The 22,524-nt window shown below is 32.8% G+C and overlaps 4 protein-coding genes, 1 non-coding gene and 1 pseudogene across 8 annotated transcripts; 4 read left to right on the top strand and 2 right to left on the bottom strand.

Annotated features, from left to right (window-relative positions):
- Positions 1–2,066: 2,066 nt before the first annotated feature.
- LOC111315760 (3-oxoacyl-[acyl-carrier-protein] synthase I, chloroplastic-like) lies at positions 2,067–5,749 on the bottom strand. Its single transcript, XM_022917745.2, has 8 exons — positions 5,378–5,749; positions 4,184–4,542; positions 3,664–4,095; positions 3,342–3,515; positions 3,129–3,242; positions 2,809–2,910; positions 2,524–2,590; positions 2,067–2,364 (listed from the first exon to the last, which is right to left on the bottom strand). The coding sequence occupies exons 1-8, from the start codon at positions 5,541–5,543 to the stop codon at positions 2,297–2,299; spliced, it is 1,482 nt and encodes a 493-aa protein (XP_022773480.2). The 5' UTR covers positions 5,544–5,749; the 3' UTR covers positions 2,067–2,296.
- Positions 5,750–10,955: 5,206 nt separating this feature from the next.
- On the top strand, positions 10,956–13,082 carry LOC111307692 (DCD domain-containing protein NRP-B-like). The gene is made up of 5 exons (XM_022905809.2): positions 10,956–11,841; positions 12,098–12,198; positions 12,311–12,394; positions 12,531–12,641; positions 12,737–13,082. The coding sequence occupies exons 1-5, from the start codon at positions 11,220–11,222 to the stop codon at positions 12,776–12,778; spliced, it is 960 nt and encodes a 319-aa protein (XP_022761544.1). The 5' UTR covers positions 10,956–11,219; the 3' UTR covers positions 12,779–13,082.
- An 877-nt stretch (positions 13,083–13,959) lies between these two features.
- TRNAC-GCA (transfer RNA cysteine (anticodon GCA)) lies at positions 13,960–14,031 on the top strand. The gene has a single exon. It is a non-coding gene; the product is annotated as a tRNA-Cys (tRNA).
- A 1,208-nt stretch (positions 14,032–15,239) lies between these two features.
- On the top strand, positions 15,240–16,273 carry LOC149516729 (uncharacterized). Its single transcript, XM_089766186.1, has one exon. The coding sequence runs from the start codon at positions 15,522–15,524 to the stop codon at positions 16,134–16,136; it is 615 nt and encodes a 204-aa protein (XP_089622312.1). The 5' UTR covers positions 15,240–15,521; the 3' UTR covers positions 16,137–16,273.
- Positions 16,274–18,408: 2,135 nt separating this feature from the next.
- Positions 18,409–20,505, top strand: LOC111302618 (putative protein phosphatase 2C 55). 3 transcript variants are annotated; one of them, XM_089765548.1, is made up of 5 exons: positions 18,409–18,939; positions 19,054–19,203; positions 19,305–19,562; positions 19,906–20,030; positions 20,117–20,505. In XM_089765548.1, the coding sequence occupies exons 1-4, from the start codon at positions 18,424–18,426 to the stop codon at positions 19,993–19,995; spliced, it is 1,014 nt and encodes a 337-aa protein (XP_089621674.1). In that variant the 5' UTR covers positions 18,409–18,423; the 3' UTR covers positions 19,996–20,030; positions 20,117–20,505. The 3 variants fall into 3 exon arrangements, with proteins under 3 accessions (XP_089621674.1, XP_089621673.1, XP_022754183.2); XM_089765547.1 differs by having other exon boundaries at positions 19,897–20,030; XM_022898448.2 differs by lacking the exon at positions 19,906–20,030.
- LOC111307686 (RNA polymerase II transcriptional coactivator KELP-like) lies at positions 19,974–22,340 on the bottom strand (annotated as a pseudogene). The gene is made up of 3 exons (XR_016345051.1): positions 21,923–22,340; positions 21,722–21,827; positions 19,974–20,379 (listed from the first exon to the last, which is right to left on the bottom strand). The product of XR_016345051.1 is annotated as an RNA polymerase II transcriptional coactivator KELP-like (transcript).
- Positions 22,341–22,524: the final 184 nt, after the last annotated feature.

Raw genomic sequence — 22,524 nt, 5'->3', positions numbered from 1 at the left:
AACTCTAATAACATATTAATTCAAAATATAATCCATAGGTTAATTAAACTTGATCTAACTAATTATGTTTAAGATTTCAAGTGGAGATTCTCTATAAAAAAATATATATGTAGTTAAAAAAGTTAAAAATGGCCTTTATTTTTAAAGACATTTGGTAAGATATTATTGGATACGCGTGCACACCTGGGTTGTTGGAAAATATATGTAGCAATAACAAATTATTCTTTAGATTGTTGGCAATAATACATTGCTTTCGTCAAATTTAAGAGAAGATAATATATTAATAATAAATTTTTTTAAAAAATATTATCTTAATCAGTGTCATTCAACGCAGACTAACATTTTCCATGATACAAAGCAAGTCATTTAAACCCCAAAAGATTGGTCAAACTAAATACCTTACCGGTAACCACTAAAATGAAGTCAAATTCCATGTTGCTACCCTTTCATTGGCCTTTTATTTTTCTTTTCTCATTCCCCAAATTGAATTCCTATTGGCTACCAATTCAGTGCTTCACATTAGGTCAAGGAGGAATCCAACAGTGGAACTGTACACTATACATTTGGGATAAGACGTGGCAATATATTATGTATATAATAAGATGCTTTCATTTGGTGTTTCAATGTTTTAATTTGTACTAATCATTTGAGTAATCAACATACAAGTTCGTGCACAAAAAATGGAATCATTGCAATAGGAAATTGAGTGTTTTTTTAATGAGATTACAATATTCATAAGTAAAAATTATAATCATAATCCAACCAATAATATAAATTAAATCGATAATTTATGTATAATACATGAAATTATTGTTCTCGTGTATATTGAAGTCGGCATCTAAGTAGAAATACACTGGAGAGTGCTATTGTACAAGGATGTATCAAGCTTGATGTTAGGCTGTATGAAGATTATACTCTTAACATAGACTGGTTTTGATTGCTGCTTAATGGTGATAGTCAAGGTCATAATATTACCTTTGGCTCCAAGCCTCCAACCCTAACAATACGGGCTTCTAACGTGAGAAAAGGACGTCAAAGAGCGTTTAGCTCGACTGGCACGGTGTCAGCGGCGCTTGGAAGATTGGCTAGGGGTTAGGAGTTTAGGAATAGATTAAAGACTTAAAAAAATGAGAAAAGTACCAAAAGGAAGAGCAGTTAGCCTAATGATGGTCTAATCCTAGTCTTAATTTATATAATAAGTAATAGTTCACAGCAAAACACGAATAATGGAGGATCAAGGGACAATAGAGCAGCTAGCTAAGTTCTCCTTGTCAACATCAAGTTGCCCATGTGCAATGTGCATCATCGGATTCATGAGCCACAACAGTTAACAGCACCAAGCAAGTGGGTTTATTAACTTTAATGTCGGCTCAAAAGCAATATTATAATAACCTAGTTTTTAGTACTATCAACAAATAGAAACTTGAGGGGGAAACAACAACTTCATCCAAGCTAGAATATTTTCATTGGATTGATTTTCAACTAAGAAAAGAATCTTTGTCTAATTATTTGTCTCCAGCAAGTTGCAGAGATTGATGTGTCAAAGGTAATTAGATAGATCAAATGAATCTTACTCCTCTTGAATGGATTGAGCTTTCTGTCATTTAACAAATAAAATCAAAGTCATTGATGTTTTATTTTAATAAAAATTCTAAGTCATGATTAAAGGAAAACAGTTTAGGGATCAGAATTAAAGTAGAAAGTGGGTCAGGAGGCAGTGAAAGATCCCAGAAGAACAAGGCTAAAAAGTTTGTTTTATGGAAGAACCAAGTAAAAGAGACCACAGAGTCATACAACTTCCAAGAAATCCCTTTAAATGAATTTTGGTTCCCGGTTGCAGCATTTAGCTTGAATCAGTTAGAATATATATGAATTTGTTAGGCAAAAGATTAATGTAATCAAATAGTATCTTTTCCTGAAGAATACAAGAGATTTTGGTTAACTGGCTCTGGGGATGGTTGACAGTGATTAAATTCCTTCGTTATTGCTTCAACTCAAAACACAAAAACAATCAAGTATTATTGTTAGCAGCGGAGGAATGAGTCCATCAATAAAGGACGAAAATATAAAGGAATGACATGTTATTTTATTGAACAAAAAAAAGTACCGAATCCATTCTCATGGATTGCAGTTACAATAACATGAAAAGGGCCTGCAATATCTTCAAGTTGCTCGAAGAAAATGCTTCTGACACACTCGCCTGATATTTTATCAAGTTTCTGGAAGTTCCAAGATCCAAAAATCAAAGATGTATTTGAGGGAAGCAAAAGTTGAAACAGAAAAAAAAAAGTTTCTTTTATGGTTTGAAGGGAGCAAAAACCACCACTGAATTGTGTCCACCAAAGCCAAATGAATTAGAGATAGCTGCAGACCGATCAAAAAGAAAATTTGATCAATTACTGCTGCAATGGTCAATGGTATATACCAAATATTCATTTTAGTGGCTAGTGATCTGAAAACATTGACCTCTTCCTTATTGCAATGACATAAATTTTTGTAGAGTTGGAGAGTTAAAATGCATACCAACATTGACTTCATGCTGTTTCTTCACGTTGGGAACAGTATCAATTGTTACATCAGGCTCCAAGTTCTACATAGGAAGAGATGATACAAGGACATGAAATCATTTGTACACCATAGGATTAAATAAAAGGAATATTTTTTGGTTTGAAATAGGTTCACTTGATTAATAAGCTAACTATATAAGTAGAAAAAAATGTTCCATAATTTTTCTTTTAAATGAAATGTCCAATTTGACAGAGTTAAGTGGAGTTTCCAAATATATATAAACAAGGGTTGTGGGAATACATCTTGGTTAATCGTAGGATGCAGCCAGCCAGTTGTGATTGCTTTTATGGTTGCTATGGCTTCCAATCCACCAGCAGCTCCAAGGCCATGTCCAATCATTGACTGAAAGGAGAAACAGAACAAATTTTTCAGTAGTTAGCCTTAAGGTTCTGTTGCCATGTGATCAGGTAAATAAGTTCTCATTAAAAATTTTGACATTGACTAATGAGATATTGTTATGAGTGAAATATCATTAATTTGATTCTTTGTGCATGTGATTTGAAGCTCATGTTCCATGGAATTAAAAAGAAAAAGAACGAGGTAATGTATGTTTTTCTCGCCTTTGTCCCATTCATCTTTATCTCAGAAGTGTCCTTAAAGACCTTTTTAATTGCGTTAACCTCAGCCAAATCTCCTGCCAGTGTTGATGTTGCATGAGCATTTACATAGTTCACCTGTAGATCAAGGGTTTTGCCATGTTTATATTAGAAATTGTTCAGGTTTCCTCATTGTCAATTATCAACTGTCAAGAGTAGTTAAGTGAGTGCTCTTGCCTCTTCAGGGGAAACTCCAGCATCTTCTAAACTTTTGGTTATGCAAGATGAAACTCCAAGACCATCAGACCGCGGGTTAGTCATATGATAAGCATCGCAAGTTACACCACCTCCCAAGTATTCTGCAATTATGTTTGCTCCTCTTTTCATGGCATGCTCCAAGCTCTCCATAATCTATATGCAAGGAAGAATTATGTAAAAATCAGCTAATTCATAAGTTGTAGGGATACCAAGTACCTACACAACTAAACTCAAAGCGAAGGAGTAATGTCATTAACTAAACTCAAAACGGAGGAGTAATGTCATTAACTTATTGTATTACCAGTACACCAGAGCCTTCTCCCATAACGAAACCATCACGATCTTTGTCCCAGGGTCTTGAAGCCCTCTTGGGCTCGTCATTTCTTTGAGACAATGCCCGACAAGCTATAAACCCACTAACCCCAGTTGGCATGATAGCAGCCTCAGTACCACCAGCTACCATGATGTCGGCTTCACCTCTTCTGATGTGATTTGCAGCAGAATAAAAGCAGTAATTTGCAGTTGCACAAGCAGTTGAAATGGAATAATTAGGTCCCATTAAGCCAGTATCTATAGCTAATAATGCTGATCCCATGTTGGTGATAGAGTAAGGGATAAAAAATGGAGTGACCTTCTTGTATCCCTTTTGAATAAGAGATTCCACTCCATTGGTGAAAGCTGTTAGGCCTCCCATGCCAGTACCCACCAGCACCCCAATTCTAGTTTTGTCCATCTGTGATGCATAAGAAGAACAGAGGGGTTCTATCAGTTCTTTCTTGTCTAATCTAATACTACTACATTTTGCAAAATACAAGACTTACTCTGTCAAGGACCTCAGAACCAAGGTTGGCATCCTCGAGGGCCCTTCTTCCAGCAACTAAGCAGTACCTCCAGCAATCATCAAGACGGCGGTCATTCTTCCCATCAATGTATCCTTTAGACGAAAGCTCACGAATTTGACCCGCAAACCGGACAGAATAATTTGAAGCATCAAACCTATCTATTTCTGTGATACCACTCATCCCCTCAAGAAGTTTGTTATAGAAGTTATCAATATCACTTCCAAAAACTGACACAAGGCCCATTCCTGTTATAACTATTCGTTTTTTCGGATCTTTTTCTCTTTTGGGAGCTGAGATAGTTGGCGATGCCATAGCCCTGATTGTTCTGCGTCTCGGAGCTGAGAAAAAGAGACTCAATTAGTACCCAATAATTAGGACAAAAATGATCGCTGTAAGAAAAACATATTTGTGGAATTACTATTAGTTAGTGCAAGAATGTATCATAAGATATCATAGAAAAGCGAGTGCAGGGTGTCACATTGCTACATCTCATGCGAGAAAAATAGTACAATGCTAAGAAGTTTGGTGAAAGATCATAGAAACAGATGACTCCATGTTTATATAAGACAAGTTAAATCCCCTTTTTGTGTGTTTGTGATTGACATATTGAAAAAAATGACTGGTACTACTTAAACGACTGGCTAACAAGAACCTAAAAGAAATTACTATCCTATTAGGTGCACAGACAAAGGAATGAAAAGGAAAACTACTGAAAAACTAAAAAAAAAACCAATTCCATATCAATATTAGCAGCATTTCAATTTTAATTTGATCCAGAGCCACCATTCTCATTAAACGTAAGCAAGACATAAATTTCGAACAAAATTAAACAACTTAAAACTAGGATTTTGATATTTATTACTTTTTTTATACAAAGAAAGCCATGGTCTAAGAATGAAAAAAAAAATTACAGGTGTTAAATTTTAAATTCAAATTAATTAGATAAATAAAAAAAATTACAAATGTTGAAATTAAAATCCAAATTTATTAGAGAACACCTCTTCAAGATATCTACAAGAATCAACTTAGCTCACACTTATTCCTTACCCACATTTTTTTTCTAAAAAAAATAGAAATATTAGTATTATCCCTAGCTTTGTTATATACCCTGTTAGCTGAGTATGGATATGTATCAAAGAAACAAATATAAATCAATAACCGAAAACCAAATACCTGAACTAGAAATGAACTGGTTTGGTTTAGTCCCAGCTGAAGCTAACTGCACGCTCTCCACAGCTCTAAGCCCATTGTACTGAGCCAGAAAAGGCCCATTGCCTCCCGCATCTCTATTTCTAAACAGCAACCCTGAAGAACAAGCAGCGGTAGCAATGCCTGCCATGGCTCTACCTCTCTCTTCCTGTTTCTCTCCAACTCTCTTAATCGCAGGTTCTGTGATTTGATAGATATATGAGAAATAAAAAGAAATAAATTTAAAAAAAGGCTGAGGAGATTGAGAGAGAGAGAGAGAGAGAGAGCGACTTTGGGCTGTCAGTGAAAGGAGGAGTTAAAACAAAGAGAAAGCTTGGCTTTGCTCGTCAAAACTTTATGGTTGTAGAATCCGCTACTAAGCTTATTATATGCATGAAACAAGAAAATTGGCGATAGGATCAAAGAGAAACGTATGAGATATTTGTTCATGTTGATTTAGCAGCTTAACTACCCCGAAACAACCCCTTGAATCATATTGGCCAGTTCATCAATGCCAACATTGCTTTGGTCGATGTTTTATTGCCTGTGACTGCCTAGTTTTTCGGTAAATGAACATTGGATCGTTATGTTTTAATCAACGAGTTATATATGAAGTTGACAGCACATATCAACTCATAAATGAATATTGGCTGAGTCGATTGAGAGGAATGATTTCTTGGAAGCACATAGGCTCCGGCCATTGAGAGCATGTACAACTGTAGTCGCAGACTGTAGTCGCAGCCCCCTGCCTTCTTTTCATCATCCGAGCTTTTGTGTAGTAGGTAAATCTAATAATTTAAAATATGAAATGAAAATATTATAAGAAAATAATATAAAAATAAAATAATATAAGATTAAAATTTTAATAAAAAATATATAAATTTAACAATAATTAAAATATATAATTTATATTTTTTTATATTGACACAAATTATAATATATAATTTTATATAAAATATAACATAAATTTATAAATTATTAATATTTTATACAATACAAATATACAAATAATTAGATCTAAATATAAGTGCCTTATGCTAGTTGAATTTGCAGTTTCACCTACCTTGCATAAATCTATGGGAATTTCTAACTGTTTTTTCCTTAATACCTTTTTTTTTTATAATTCTCTCCTGTAGAGTTCCCCACAAGTTGGAGCAATAATATTTTTAGGTAAAGACGTAACTTTCTCAATGGAAATGAATCAGACGAAACCAAATTATGTGCACTTCGAGTCTTCGATCAAAATGTTACGAGGTGCCAATGAGGTAGGCTTTTCCTCATGTATGAACAAATTTAATTCATTTCTCTAATTTAATTTTGACTTAATACAAAAATATGGTCTCAAATTTTAGTAAAAAAATGAAATTAAAACTATGATATTTTCATTACGTGCAAATAAAATTATAATTTTTTTATTATTTTGTAAATATAATTATAAACTTTTAAAATTAAATTAAAAAGTCCAATTAGAACAAGTTGTAAATTGTTTTATAATTTAAGTTATTCTATAAAAAAATTTTAATTGAAATAAAGAAAGATTAATAATGACTTCTCATGTGTTTATCAACGGTTCTAGTCTGTTAGATAACAAATATTAAGTTTTTGTTATTCCAATTGAACTTTTTCTTTGATTTTTAAAAGTTTATGGTTATAATTACAAACAAATAAAAATAGTTTTATTTACACATAATAAAAGGTCAATAGCTTAATTCTATTTTTTACTAAAATTTGATAATATATTTAAATTTTAAGCCTTTAACTTTAGTCATTCAATTTATATATATTAAATATATATAAATGTAATATTTAATTATGAGTGTAATTATGATAATAAAAAATAATTTTTTAATTTTGTTAATGAAAATTAAAAACTTTGAATATTAAATAATCTTTTATATATATATATATAATATTTTCATTGACTTTAATTTAATGAAAATAATAATATAATAATTAAGATGAAGGCGGATGAAAGAGAGATGAACATGTGTTTTGAGAATGTAAAATGTGATTTGCTTTCATGAAAATGATAATAATAATTACGTCTGAGAACTTAATTAATATGATAATAATGGTGGAATACTTAATTATCCACCATAAGTTATTGCTTTATCATTTATTAATTAAGAGTTAGCGGCGATTGAGAGAATGGGATAATCATAAATTAAAAATATTCAGCTACTATTTATTGTAAATGTAAATTTTTTTTTAATTTCAAAGGGACAAAATCTTACATCAAAAGGAAGAGAGAAGGGTGGAGTCGAACCCTAATTTTATGTTTTCTTAAGATTTATTTTATCATTAAATTAAGCAATTGAAAACTTTGTGAATGTAATAATTATTTATAATTGTAATTTAATGAAAAGTTGAAGTTGCTATTCACCATAAGGTTACGTCTTAATTTATTATATAATATAAATGTAATATTTAATTGTGGATGTTTAGATTCTCAACACAGAGACAATATTTCCCTTCAAAAATTTTTTAAAATTTATGTACCTAAAATTTTTAGGTATAAAAGTGTTTACGGATTGTTAAAATCTTTGTTTAAGAACAGACAACTTTAATAAATTAAAAAAATTTTAAAGTCATATAAAAATATTTTAATATTTTAAAATATATTTTAAAATTAAAATAAATAAAAACATTTTTATTAATTAAATATTATCTCAATCAAATCAAGTGAAGCTTAGGCTTCAAAAACGTTATCAAAGGACATGTCTAAGTTTTATCCACTCTTTTTTTTTTTATATTTTTTATTTTGGTGTTCAACGGAGTGTAAAGCAACGGAGTTCCTTTTTAACGTAAAATAAAATACAATGGAAAGTGAAAGCACCCTAGGTGGAGTTGATCAAGTCGGCACCAACGGTAGATTACTGGTCATACCAAAATCTAATTTAACATTGTTCTTACAGTTAAAAAAGTTTAGATTAAAAAATATGCATTTGAAATTGTAGAAAAAAAAACTGTGATTAAAGAATTTTAATTATTTGATATTGCTTAAAAAACGTATTAGACGAACTGAAATGCGAATGAAATGATAAAAACTTAAAGATAAAAAAGTATTTTAATTAAAAATCATATTTTAAAAATGCAAAAATAACTATTGTGTCTGAAAATCAAAATCAAAATTAAAACAATAAAGTATTTGGCAATGAGGTACGATCGAAACACAGTTACCTTTCTCCAGTTCAATGCCAAATAAGACCTAAGATAATTAGAAATTTAGAATCAAATCATAGGATACATGAGCAAGCCTGATTCTTTTATGATTTTTTTTATGTCCATGCGTTAATTTTGTACCATTCAAACATATCATCATATACATTATAAATGTAGTACAAGTTTGAATATTGAATGGGTGATTTTCTTTTTTTTTTTTTTTCTTGTTGCCAAGTCTCTTGTTCGAAGTCAAGATCTTACAATTAATAAACCTCGAAGCAGCAGGACCAAGAATTTCCACATTTTTTATGGTCGAAAATGATGGCGTGAGATGAGATCTTTTAATTGAATTTATTATATGCATTACCAATGTTATGTCTTTTCATACTTATTTAAAACTGTAATATCTTCATAGAAAAAGACTGCTATAATATCAAGATAACCTAATATTTTATTTTTTTTTCAAGATTTTAAGTTATGCTACAATAAAATTGCGCTAATTACTTTCATATCCACAAAAGTTAATTCAATTGATAAAAGGTAGGAGATACATATTTTTTGTAAACCAAGGTCGATCTTTGATTCATACTGACAAGTATTTTGAGAATAAAAATTTTAAATGCATCAAATTAATTTGGAGAAAGTGCATCTTAAAAATTGTTTGAAAAAAAATTAAATTTAAATAAAATTTAAATTTTTTAATCATATTATAATAAAAAAATAATATGATACACATAAGAGATATATATATATATATATAGTTTATACAATTGTTTTATGATGATATTTTGGAAAAAAATATATATTTATTAGATTAAAATTTTGATGTAAGAAAAAATTAATTATATATATGTATATATAACTTTTTTTTAAAACATAACCACTTTCATTTTCTAGTTTGCTTGTTAAGTTCAGGTATAAATCCCTTTTTTATTATTATTATTATTATTATTATTATTATTATTATTATTATTATTTGTAAAGTTGCAAATAAATTTCACAAATTGGGCCACCCAGGCCTTAAGCAGGCCCACAAACTTTGCCCCCAACCCCCCCCCCCCCCAAAAAGAAAAAACCTTAAAAAATGAAACAGTGTTTGAAGTAGCGCGTCTGTCAATAAAAAAAGGCCTTTTTCAAGCCTCAGACACCTAAGGCTTAGCAGCTCAGGACCTTAGGTGAATGTGAACTAAAAAGAACTGGCCAACCATCAAAGAACCTACTAGAAGACCTTCTAGAAGCCCTACCCTCCTCAGTCCTTTGTCCTCCCTTCTTCTGCCACGTCAAACCGCGTTTTTTGCGTCATCACTCTCGAGTACAATTTTTTCAAAAGCAAAAAATTAGAAGGAAAATTTGTCATCGGATTTGAAAAAGGACGTGAAAATAACCCGAAATTCAATTTTATACATAATTAATTGTTTTTATCTCATGGATTTTTTTAATTATTTTTTTTTATTTTTTAAGCTAAAAAAACATATTTTCCTTTATATATTTAATACTCATGCAAAAAAAAAAAATTCTGTTTCATTGCTGCTTAAAATCTCATTGCTTCTCTAATCATCATTTCTAGGAAGAAACAGTAACCTTCCACAATCATTGTTTAGATAAATTCCAAACAAAAGTATAGAAGTGCAGCAGATTTTTTTTTTTTTTAAAGTGTTTGAGATTAGAGGGAAACTTACTAAATTTTACAATTCTCAATTCATTGTTAAAAAAAAAAAATTATATCCAATTTCCTTCGTTTAATGCTATTTATATATTTATGTTTTTTTGTTGTTTTAAAAATTCATCACTCTTTTTACCCTCATTTGCAAAAAAAAACAACAACCATAAAAAATCATTGCTCAAATCAATACCAAACTGAACTGCAGATGATTGCTTTAAGGTTTTGAGATTGAAGAAAGTTTTCTAAATTTTACCATTCTCGATTCATTGTTTAAAAAAAATTAGTTCTATCGTTCAATGTTATTTATAATTTCATTTGCTCATAAGAAATTGTAAATATGAATTGAATTAGTTTATGAATGATAATTGAAAAAAAAATTTATAAACTTCTTACTATGACATTTAAACATTTATATAAAGTGCTTAAAATTTGAATAATTTCATATGTTAGTAATATTATATAACAGCGTATCATAAATAAAAATAAAACTAACAATCCCAATAACGCGCGGGTTGAAAACTAGTTTATATTTATAATATTAATTCATTAATTGATTTTAATATACTTTAATAAAATATGTGATAATTTTTAAATTTTGCTGATAAAATAAAATTAAGACTTTTAGTTATTGACATTCTTCTATCAATGTAACTTTCCACTTTGACAAGTTCACACGCAATCTTATTAATCGCCCCTTCTCCCCAACCCAATACAAAATTTCTAAATTTGCCCTCAATCAAATCTCCCTTATTAAACGCTCCCCTCTTTACCTACTTTCCTCTCTCATCAAAAACATTTTCTTTTGCCCTCACTTCCTGTGTTTTTGCCTCTGTTTTCTTTTCCCCTGTTTTAAACCATCTTTAGAAACCATACCAGTTTATACCTACATCGATTAAACTCTACATATTTGTACTACCCAGATAGGGAAATCAATTCATCTTTGATACCCAGATCCCAGTTTCTTGTTTCTTTGAAGGTTTTGAAAGGGAATCGGAGTTGAGGATGGAGAACAACCAGCAATCCTTTTGGCAATTCAGTGATCAACTTAGGGTCCAAAATTCGAACTTGGCTAATCTTTCGCTTAACGATTCGATATGGAGCAACGGTTATGTTTCAAAGAGGCCTGATGAAAGGAGGAATTTTGATATCAGAGTCGGTGGTGAAGTGAATTTTGTTGACAACTTGAAGCCAAAAATCACCGAGTTCAATTCTTTCAACAATGATGGGTGGAAAATTGAAGCCAGTAGCAACAACATCGGGTTCGGTCCAATCGGTCCGATGGGGTCTCAGAAGAATGTTGGAATCAACGGAGGGTTCAACAAAGGGATTTATTCAAAGCCAGTGAATAACAATAATGTTATTGTGAAGGGGAATAAGAATAAAGGAGAGGATGATTACGGAAGCAAAAGTGGGAAGAAGAGCAGTAACAAGAAGAACAATAACCATAACAGCGACAATAATAACAACAATAACGGTGAAAACAAGGATGGGAAGAGTGCTGTTGACAAGAGGTTTAAGACACTGCCACCATCTGAGTCTTTGCCTAGGAATGAAACGGTTGGAGGCTACATCTTTGTTTGCAACAACGATACCATGCAGGAGAATCTCAGGAGACAGCTCTTTGGTATGTCTTTAGCTCTCTCTTTCCGTATATTACTTTTAGTTTTTTTTAAGAAAGTCTGGTTTGATTTGGTTTGGTTTTCAATTTTGATTTTCATTTAATTATTTGGAGAAGATTAGGCCAATTTTACCCTCTTCTCTAGAAATGGAAAGTAAATCAATTAGATTAATTGAACAATTGGGTTAGTTTTTATGGAAACTTTTGATGTGATATTTATGTTGGTTTATATTCCTAACTTCTTGTTATGCATTATTTGTAGGTTTGCCTCCTCGTTACCGAGATTCAGTCCGGGCGATTACTCCTGGCCTGCCTCTTTTCCTCTACAACTACTCCACCCACCAACTCCATGGAATATTTGAGGTTTGTATTTCTATTTTCATTAATGATTAAAATCTTCTGTCAATATATGTGATTAATTCAATTTACTTGGTACTAACCAAATCCGGGGTTTGGTAATGTTTTAACTATTTAGGCTGCAAGCTTTGGAGGAACAAACATTGATCCAACAGCCTGGGAGGACAAGAAATGCCCTGGTGAATCACGATTCCCTGCACAGGTATTTGTTGAGGAATTATTTGTTACTGTTGGTTAGGCAAAGTAATATGATGCTTTCAATATCTTTCAAGCAAACAAAAATAAAAAGGAAAGAAAATGATAAAAAGCAATACTAAAATGCTTTTGTTCCACTGCAGGTTCGGGTTCTTACAAGGAAAATTTGTGAGCCACTTGAAGAGGACTCCTTCAGGCCAATTCTTCACCACTATGATGGTCCAAAGTTCCGCCTTGAACTGAACGTGCCAGAGGTGAAATTTCACACTTAACATGTGATGCTAACCATGAAATTTTCCTACCTAGCCTACTTGGTTCTGATCTTAATTTCTTCTGTAAAATTTTGCAGGCACTCTCCCTATTGGATATATTTGCTGAACAAACGCCATGAGGAACATACCACAAAGGCTTATAGATACAAATACACAAGATAATGAAGAGAAGACACCTCGAAGAATAATTAGAGAAATAGAGGGTATATTGGGAATTTAAGACCGTAGCATCTGGGGGGTGAATGGAATTTTGTGAGATGTATAACGTTTTGTTCACAGGCTTGCTATGACTATGATTGCCCTTTTTTTCTTTTTTGTTGTTCGGTTTGGGTTATACATAAATCGTACTTAAAACTAATGATAAGCATCAACGTTGCTTGTGTGATTTTTTTTATATATAATTTAAGTTGTGTTCTATTAGCAGTCTGGTTCCATGAATCTAAAACTAGAATTACATTTTCTTTCCCCCATTTGCCTGTTGGGCAGTGACCACAATACAAGTTATTTGACGTAAGAGCTCTGGAAATGAATGATGATTTAAATGACTTCGACTCTCAATGCTCAAGCTCCTGGAAAATGTATCACTGCACGGATGTTAGAGAAGAAGTTTAATCCCAGAAAATGAGAAAACCAATTGATGTTTCTGTAATTGCAGATCAAGTCATGACACTGGATTGCCTAATAATATGTAAATCAAGAACAAATTGACTACAACAAACTAATTAAATCTACAAGCAGATAGGTTTAGTGATCAAGCAACAATTAAAAAAGTTCATGAACTTTAAGCTAGTTCACATGATTTGGTTTAATGATGCACCAACTTCTGTGGCCCACAAACTTGAGCGTAGCTTTCTTCTATACAGCGTTTGTGCAGTCAAAGAAGCCAGCAGGCAAGGTGAGTGGGGAATGGGGAATAAGGAATACCCAATCAAAAACTTGTATCACACCGCCCAAGAGGATATACATTTTATCTAATGGGTGGTTAGGCTATCAGCCGTAGAAGGTAGAACTCGAAAAATCCAAGGCCCGGGAAGTTGCCCTATCTTTCTCAACCAAAAATTTACCCACTGCAACCTATTAGATTACTCCTTCAATCAAGGGCGGTAATACTTTTATGCCAAATTGTCGCAGGACAGATGTTGACTATCCTAAGTTGTCCTCTTTTGATCTTACACACAAAACTTTTTTTTTTTTTTGTTCAATGTTGATTATTTCATGTGAAATTGGTCAGAAATGGAATGCTCTCTAAGTACGTCATCAAACTATAATTAAATTAAATTTTAAATCTTCACACATTGAAGGGTCCATAGCTCAGTGGTAGAGCATTTGACTGCAGATCAAGTGGTCACCGGTTCGAATCCGGTTGGGCCCTTTATAAACATTTTTGTTGTCACATTTTACTAATTTCTTTTCTTAAGAAGATATTTTTCATACTAATTTCTTTTGTTAAGAAGATCTTTTTCAGACAGTTGGCCTCTTTTCCCTGTCCCTAACCATGAATAATCTTTCACTGACTTGAACCCTGGTGACTGATTTGAAACTCTCGGCTCCGGGTTTTTTGAACTCAGTGGTGGGGATGGCGGATTTCTATCTAGGAGGCATCAGTCAGGGTGGCTGAAACACATATTCTCTTCATATGAAGCAAATATTAGTTTATATTTATGGAGGTTTAGATAAATGATGTACAAAATTTTGAGTCCACAAGAAAAAAAAGAACATGAATTGAATGATGACTGGTTAACAAACTTTTTGCAAGTGTATTTCAGGTTGCTATCCCATATCAGCTCACAAAATTAAATATTCTTTTTAAGTCAAATTTGCATCTCAAGAAATCGAATAAAAGCATTCAAATTTACACATCCCTCCACTGAAAACCATTTATCATCACAATCCTATTACTAAAATTTGGATATCTCCGGTTCTGCCTTAACCCATTCACTCAACATGAATGAGCCAGTCCAGATTTTAACAGAATTCAACTTGGGGTCTACAGTTATAGAAAATGTCAATCGGAGTTTTGGCTCATCAGCCGCTTAAGGGGCCATCCTGTGCCTTTGTCAGTTTGCCTGCATAAAATATGCTCGTATCGTACTAGTATTAGCAAAAAGCCAACCATGTTCCCCATATGTTCATTCACGAGATTAAGCCCTGCTGATGGCTTTTAGTACATTGAATCAGACTCAATATATAGGCCGTCGAGCTAACCTATATTATCCATAACCAATAGACTAAATAGAAATTCTTGCCTAACTGACAAAATTTTCCCGTGAACAAACTAATCTCTTTCGCTTGCTTCGGTACATGACCCAACCAATAGGCAACTTTAAAAAGCACTAACATTTGTGAAAATTTTGTCCCTTTCTGGTTGAGGCAAATATAATTGAGAGGAAAGATCCCAAAATTTGCCTTAAATCTCAGATGCCTAAGAGATCAGAAACGAATCCAAGTAAAGTAAAAATGCATATCCAGATAATAATTGTTTGATTTATTGATAAAATGTTAAACTTATAATTTTAATAGATAAGGTTCAATCTTCGTCGATGTTACGTATAAAAAATTCACACCCCCTCCACCGTTAATTTGAATCGATCTGCTTCTGAAATGTTGTTTACCTAATTATTGTTTAATCTATTTTCTATTCTTTTGCCCTTCCATGTTGTACAAAACTCGAATTTCACTTAAATAATCCTGCCAACGGTTCAGTATCACATGGCGCCGATCAAAATTTTGAAAACAACACCACTGAAATTGTCTCTTCTGACACCTTCCCCCCATTTTCTTTCCACTAGTTTTTGCCAAGATTCCAAGTTTTAAATACAAGTTGCTGCCCTGTGAATGTGAAGGCTTAAGAAAAATTTGTCAATGGGGAATTGTACTCTCAAAGGGGTCACTTGGGATTGCAGCAACTCCATTAGGGTTTTAACAGATGCCGGTGAAATCATTGATGTCGAGGGCCCTAAACTAGCCCGGGAGATTGTAAACAATTTTCCAGGGTATGCTATTTGCAGAAGAGGTCAAGCTTCATTTCCATTACCTGAAGACGAATACTTGGTTAAAGGGGGATTTTACTATCTTCTCCCCCTGGAGAAGGTTCAGAAGTCTGGTAACTCTGGGGTCAGTAAACAGGTTAACAAAGAAGCCGTGGAGAAAGTTGAAGCGGATTGTATGACTCAGATTGAACAACCAAACAAGTCATTCGCGGATTTTGTTGAGAATTTGTCGAGTGGATCGGCTCTGGAAGTGCTGCCATCGCAGAAGAATGGGGTTTGGAAAGTGAAATTGGTGATTAACAGTCAGCAACTGGAGGATATTTTGTCAGAACAAGTGAACACTGAGGCCTTGATCGAGAAGATGAGAATGGCTGCAAGCTCAGCTACTCGATCGCCAAGGCGGTGCAAGAGCTCTTGGGTGGTGGGCTGGAAGCCAGCATTGTCAAATGTGTTCAAGGTTCCCACAGATAATAACAATGTACCATAGCTAGATTTCTACCTCTTGTATCTGGTTGTATGCTAGAAAACTTGTTTCGTGCAGCCTTTTATCTCATGCCAAAAAGCTTAGTAGCTTAAGCATCTTGTACATACAATGCTATAATAATTAATTAAAATTTAAAAGCCGATGCTAATGTGTGTCAAATGGGGGAATTCTAAGTACTGTTGATAACTTGATATGCAGCCTTGATTGGGTTTTGCCCAACATATATAGTTCAATTTTTACCTAAACTTTTTTTTTTAATACTAATAATAGTCTTCAAAAACTCCTTTTAAGCCCAAGCATACTTTCTCCAGAAAAAAGAACCCTTATACTTTCCCCTTGTCTTCACTTTCCTCACTTTCTTGTTATATGATAATTATCAATTAATGATATTTAATCTAATTGGTAATTAGATCAATTATGAAACTATGGCTGTTAATCTTGATCAGTATTTTACTGCTTCCATCGCATCTAAAAATGTATTTTATGACTGAATCCTTGTCTAACTAAAGCGGCTTTTTGTTATTTACAGGTTAATCCTATATATGCTGGGAGCCTCGCTAGCTGGGACAATGGGTTTTTTTTTTTTTAAATCAACTTGGAATCTGAAAAATAACACATAACTCATACTACACTACTATTAATTACGTTCTTAGCTCCTTAACACTCTCTTAACTTTGTTAACCAAGTCCTGACCCGAGGAAAAACAAAAGTGATTTATAATTGGATTTCTTTTACTGCTATTCTTCACTTTAAATCCCTCGGCCTGCCAGTAACCTATTTTTAAATCTTTTGATAGACATTCAAATTATGAAGAAGCCATGGTTTGATAGTGATATTAGCGCCGAATTCAGAAATTTTTTTCAGTCTTATATATTTATAATATATAAAATACTGTTGACGATTTATTAATTTTATCAATGAATAAAATATCTAAAAAAACTTTTCTTTAAATTTTCTTATTTTTTAATTTTTAAGGTGTCCAAAAAATTTTTTAAATGTCTAATAAAAATTTCCTTTTGAATTTTTTTGTTTTTTAATTTTTGAGTTGTACATAGACACCTATAAATTTATTTACATCCGTCTCTGTATGATTTGATTTTGAATCTCTCTCTCTCTTTGAATTCACATTCATGATTGATTTTAGGGGCATTTAGTACGTAGAATCTTAAATTTCTAAGAAAAATGTGATATCTGAAAACATTTGATAATCAAAATTTTATTTAATTTTCAAGGTATCATGTAGTTAGATTCACTTAGTTAGGAGAATATTAGTTTATTAATTAATTCATATATAATTATCATAATTTTCTTAATAAGTTATAGACAGCCTTTTATTTTGATTTAATTAAAAAAAAAAACACAAACGACAAATGATATATCTAACAATAAAAAAAAAAAAGTTTATTTTTTTTAATTAAATATACATAATTACAATGTTTAACTAGATATCAAGCTATAATTACTATATTAAATTATAAAAAATATCAATTATGATGTTTAGAAGAGCTGAATGCATTATTTTTTTTGTAAATATGTTGAAAAAAAAATCAAATAAGACGTTTATTTAAAGGAAACGCTTTATTTGAAATTGTAAAAGATTTTGGAAGATTATTTATTAAATAAGACGTAAAAAAAATGTCTTATTTGAATGTGTCAAATAAGACGTTTGTTTAAAGAAATATCTTATTTGATATTTTTATAATGATTGCAAAAAAAGTATCAAATAAGTTATTTGTTCAAAGAAAACCTTTTAATTATTACATATTAAAATTGAATTAAAAATAAGGTAAATTAAAAGAAAAAGCTAAAATTGAGTTTTAGACTTATGTTTCAAAAGAATAACGGATATGTGATAAAATTTTTATTTAAATCAAATTTAAAAATTTACTTTTCCCATGAATTTTTAATTTCAAAATTTTAGATATTGATAAAAATTTGATTTTTTTTTTCGTAATCAAATTACTCTAAATCAAACATAATAGATAAATATCGATCATTAAGATTTTGAAAAAAAATTTAAAAATTTCTCCTAATCAAACGCATTTTAATTATTTAATATATTGAAATTTATGTTTAAATAGTTTTCACATTCCTAGGAATTACTTGACAATTTCCAAAAGAAAAAAAGACTGCTTTTACATATCGGAAATTCCATGATCTAAGCCTAAGAACTAATTCCAAGGGGTACATGGGATAAAAAAAAATTCCAAGGGGCATACGCAATTTGGTTTGACAAAGTTGGCCGTGTAACGTGTTAAGAGATTAAAAGAACTTTAACAAGTTTAAGCTTATGGGCTCAACTCAAAGCTTTGAATTTGAAGCTATTTATTTAATCATGGAAGAATCCAAAAGGGGACAAAAAAGGGTAGGCCCATCTGTTAACAAATCACCAAGATTTTCTGTGTTCAATAATGATGGGGAAAAAGCAACTGCATTATGTGCTCAGAGTCTTTGGTTCCATTATTTTTTGGGTTTTAGGGTTGGTATTCAAAAGGGAGACTTGATGATGCTCTCTGGATCATTTTACATAGCCAAAGATAGAGATTCAAGGCCGCAGGGTGATGACAGTCATTTTATCTGTGAAGAGAAGCAGACAATTGGACTGGCAGACGGGGTAGGTGGTTGGAGCCGCCAGGGTGTTGATGCTGGAGTATATGCCAGAGAACTTATGAATAATTCTCTTCTCGCTATCCTGACACAGCCAGAGAGGCAGGTGGATCCAATGAAGGTTTTGGATGAGGCTTTCAGCAAGACCAGCGCTGAAGGATCATCAACAGCCTGCATCATAACCCTTCAGGAAGACAACGTGTGTTCCTTTTTCTTTTAATCTCTGTTTTTTGGCAGTAATCATATTAATTTGTTATTAGCTCGAATTTAAGCTTGCAAAATAATGAATCTTCTTTTTTTCCCCTTGTAATAGATGTTGCATGCTGTTAATATGGGAGATAGCGGGTTTATGCTGATCAGTCAAGGTGCAGTTATATACCAATCGCCAATTCAGCAGCACTCTTTCAATTTTCCATATCAGCTGGGAAATTCCGTGAATTCCAATCAACCCTGGCAGGCACAGGTAAAGTAAATTGCCTGTTACCTGAAATTTACAATCGGTTTACATTTATCTCGTAATATTATGTCAAGTTTACGATCTTTTCAATTATTCCTCCCACTCAGGTAATCAAGCTTGCTGTAGAACCAGGAGATGTTATTATAGCTGGAACTGATGGACTATTTGACAACTTGTCTGAAAGTCAGATATTGGAGGCTGCAGCAACAGGGATTGAACGAGGTTTACATCCAGAGGAGATTGCTTGGTCCGTGGCTCAACAGGCTTACCATATTTCCATGGATGGAGAAGCTGTCACGCCATTCATGCTTGCTTCTATGATGGCTGGAAAAAGTCATATTGGTGGAAAGCGAGATGATATTACGGTAATTGTCTCGCGCATTCTTGATACATAGGATTGTTTCCTAGTTGTCCACCAATCAACTCACTGCTGGTAAGTGTTGGATAGCGAAAGTAAAACTCCTAGGAATAAATTCAAGCTCAAGTATTTCAAAATAAAAAAAATAAAAAAAAATTCAAGGTAAAGGTTTACTGAGCCCAAAATTTAGGATGGTCCATTAACATCGGATTCATTTAATATATTTGGGATTTTTTTTTTGAAAGAATGGAGGAAAATGACGGTAGATCTTCAACCTTTTTCTTTTAAAGAAAAAAAAGGACCCACTTGCTTATAGAATATCTCAGCTTCTTTCATCTTAGCAAAAACAGGCAGCTTCGGCATTCAAAGCCTGGTGGTTCCCTCCTGCTCCCAGGGAAAGTCACTGCAGTTCAATATATAACAACTTAAACCCAACGTAAAAACACTCGGATTAAATGGGTCAGACAAATCGTAGGTATAAATACATGTTTCTAGCCGAAGTGTTTCACAAACATTCATGATTAGTATCAGCATTGTTTAAATGGTTCACATCATTAACAGGCTAGATCTGCCCTGCATCCCCAAATGAGAATAAAAAGCATTCCAGAATCAATACAGTGATTTAGTCTTCTGACAAGGGCAGTGGCTACCGCAGATGCCAAGGTTAACTTCCGGCTTCTAATTACACATTTCAAGAAACGCTTCAGAGTTAGTCCCTAGACGATGCTCTCACATGTTCTGTGACTCCATCTTCCTAACAGCTTTCTCAATGTTTGGTATATTTCTACTGAAGGCTGAACATTGTTCTTCTGTCAAACTTATTTCTGTTGGTGCAGCACCAGAATTTAAAAGGAGTAGTATTAAACATGAAATTCTTTCACAACAATGGCAGAAGGGAATGTTAAAACTGGGAATCAAGTTCAATCATGAAGAATATATTAACACTTTAACTAGAATATCAAACAATCATGCACAATGCAGAGAGAGAGAGAGAGAGTGAGAGTGAGGGAAATTGTTTAAGAGCCATTATGATAGAAAATTTTCTTTGGAATACCTGCATAAGTTGCATGAGGCTTATGAACCAAACAATTACATTTCTATTTGAATAAACATCAACAATTTTGACATCCTGGATAGATCACAAAAATGACAACAAAACAATGCTACTCAAGATACAGCACAAAGCAATGAAACCCAACCATAAAAAAAATGCAGCTTATAGAGGTAGCATATGGTAGGAAACTGGTTAAAAAAAAACGAGATGAGAAAGAGCATTCACATAGAGTTAGTACAGAAAAAAAAAAAGTAGCCTAAGAAAAAGAAGGTAATAGTAATATGGCTATTCCCAAAGCATATTTATTAAATCCATGGTTCTCTTTATGCTTTACGCCCACCTTTTTCAAAGCACTCCAAAGTCCGTAACCACAGAATTTGATTTCAATGCTTTCTTTGGTTGATTAATATCCTGACCATAGCAAAGAAACCAAGATACATACTTTGTAATATTCATAGGAACAAGGCAGAAGTGAAAATATGATAACTTCCTCTATAATTCCTCCACAGTTAAACAAAGCAGAAGTAAAATACTGGAAAGAAATAAAATTAATTTTCTCTTGCAAGTTTAAAATAAAATCCACTGCACATGAGTGGAAGCATCCATGAGCTAAGTAATGTAATCTAAATCACTTCAAGACAATACAAGTTGAGTTACAAATCAGTGATCACATTTGCCTGAAAAGCACATAGAGAACAAAAAAGTGTAAACAGGGCGTACATCATGAAGCATGATACGTGGAGATGTTTGCAACATTATGCAAAAGTTAATAAACACTCATAGCAACATTACAAGATTGGCACATATCAGTCACCATCCCTGCAGATTGGTGCAACCAAATTTCCTATGAGTTAACTATATAAAGTTCTTAAGCACCATAGATCTGTTGACATGGTAGATCAAAATAGCAGCAATCCAGAAAATTAGGGTGAAAGTTGAACTCATGTAATCTTTTATGCCATTTACAAGTTCAATACATTATTAAATAAAGTAAAGCTTAACTTCAGCAGCATCTACTCATCCAGACATTGAAATGTTAAAAGATAAAAGGAAAAGCAACATATATAATTAGCATGAAACAACTCAAAATTGAAACTAAGCTAAACATTTACCTTTAGAACAAGGAAGTTCTTTGCCATCCTTTTTATAATACTCCCTTATGGAAACCAAAGTTTTCCCTCTGAATTCTTAAATCGTCACCCTTCTTTTCTCAGACAGCTGGGAAAATGACAAAACAAACCAATAAATAGAAAACCCAAACTTTCCTTAAACTCAGCAAAAGAGGAAAAGAAAACGCAAAGATAGAAACAAACCTTGCAAACAATGAGATCACCATCGCCATCAAACTCCTTCTGGTTGTTATTATTATTATTATCATCATCATCATCTGCTGCAGCTTCTGCTTCTTCTTCTTCTTGTCTGGCTTTTTGTTCTTCGAGGAAAGAATTGACGACATGTCCGACGTAAGCCTTGTACTTGAGTCGGAAAGGTTAAGTTCCAGTTTCTGGGAAGCCATTTGTCGAATCTTGTACTCTGTCATTTCGTCCATGTCCGCTTCTTCTAGGATTTCCCTCACCGTTTTCTTTATCTTCTCTCTCGTTTCCGCGTCCATTTCTCTGTTTTCCTCATTATGGGTCTTTGGGAAATCTAACAATATTGAAGATTTTGGATTTCACTGATTTTATCTGATTTTGGGAAATTTTGCCTATTTTGGGGTCTGTGCTTCCTGGGTTTCCGTTTGTGCTTATATTCATCCTGATTTCGGATTGTGGGTTTATTTATTCCATGCGCATTGCGCAAGAGCGCACCGTAAGATCATATGGTGTCAACTGCCACGTCATGCGCATGGGCTTACAGGATTCAGAGACAAATGTCCTGAGACCACTGGATCATGGAACCTTGTGCACAGATCAGG

This window comes from Durio zibethinus, chromosome 9, assembly GCF_047325235.1.
Source record: "Durio zibethinus cultivar Kanyao isolate XHJ-2024 chromosome 9, ASM4732523v1, whole genome shotgun sequence".
Classification (NCBI taxonomy): Eukaryota; Viridiplantae; Streptophyta; class Magnoliopsida; order Malvales; family Malvaceae; genus Durio; species Durio zibethinus.
The sequence above is the reverse complement of the archived record's forward strand: the minus strand, read 5'-3'. Positions and strand labels throughout refer to the sequence as shown.

Coding starts and splice junctions, on each gene's coding strand:
- LOC111315760 (XM_022917745.2), bottom strand. CDS start 5,543: ATGGCAGGCATTGCTACCGCTGCTTGTTCTTCAGGGTTGCTGTTTAGA. Junction 4,096..4,183: donor GTTCTGAGGTCCTTGACAGA/GTAAGTCTTGTA, acceptor TATGCATCACAG/ATGGACAAAACTAGAATTGG. Junction 2,365..2,523: donor ACAGCATGAAGTCAATGTTG/GTATGCATTTTA, acceptor ATCGGTCTGCAG/CTATCTCTAATTCATTTGGC.
- LOC111307692 (XM_022905809.2), top strand. CDS start 11,220: ATGGAGAACAACCAGCAATCCTTTTGGCAATTCAGTGATCAACTTAGG. Junction 12,199..12,310: donor AACTCCATGGAATATTTGAG/GTTTGTATTTCT, acceptor TTAACTATTTAG/GCTGCAAGCTTTGGAGGAAC. Junction 12,395..12,530: donor AATCACGATTCCCTGCACAG/GTATTTGTTGAG, acceptor GTTCCACTGCAG/GTTCGGGTTCTTACAAGGAA.
- LOC149516729 (XM_089766186.1), top strand. CDS start 15,522: ATGGGGAATTGTACTCTCAAAGGGGTCACTTGGGATTGCAGCAACTCC.
- LOC111302618 (XM_089765547.1), top strand. CDS start 18,424: ATGGGCTCAACTCAAAGCTTTGAATTTGAAGCTATTTATTTAATCATG. Junction 18,940..19,053: donor TAACCCTTCAGGAAGACAAC/GTGTGTTCCTTT, acceptor CCCTTGTAATAG/ATGTTGCATGCTGTTAATAT. Junction 19,563..19,896: donor GAAAGCGAGATGATATTACG/GTAATTGTCTCG, acceptor CTTTCATCTTAG/CAAAAACAGGCAGCTTCGGC.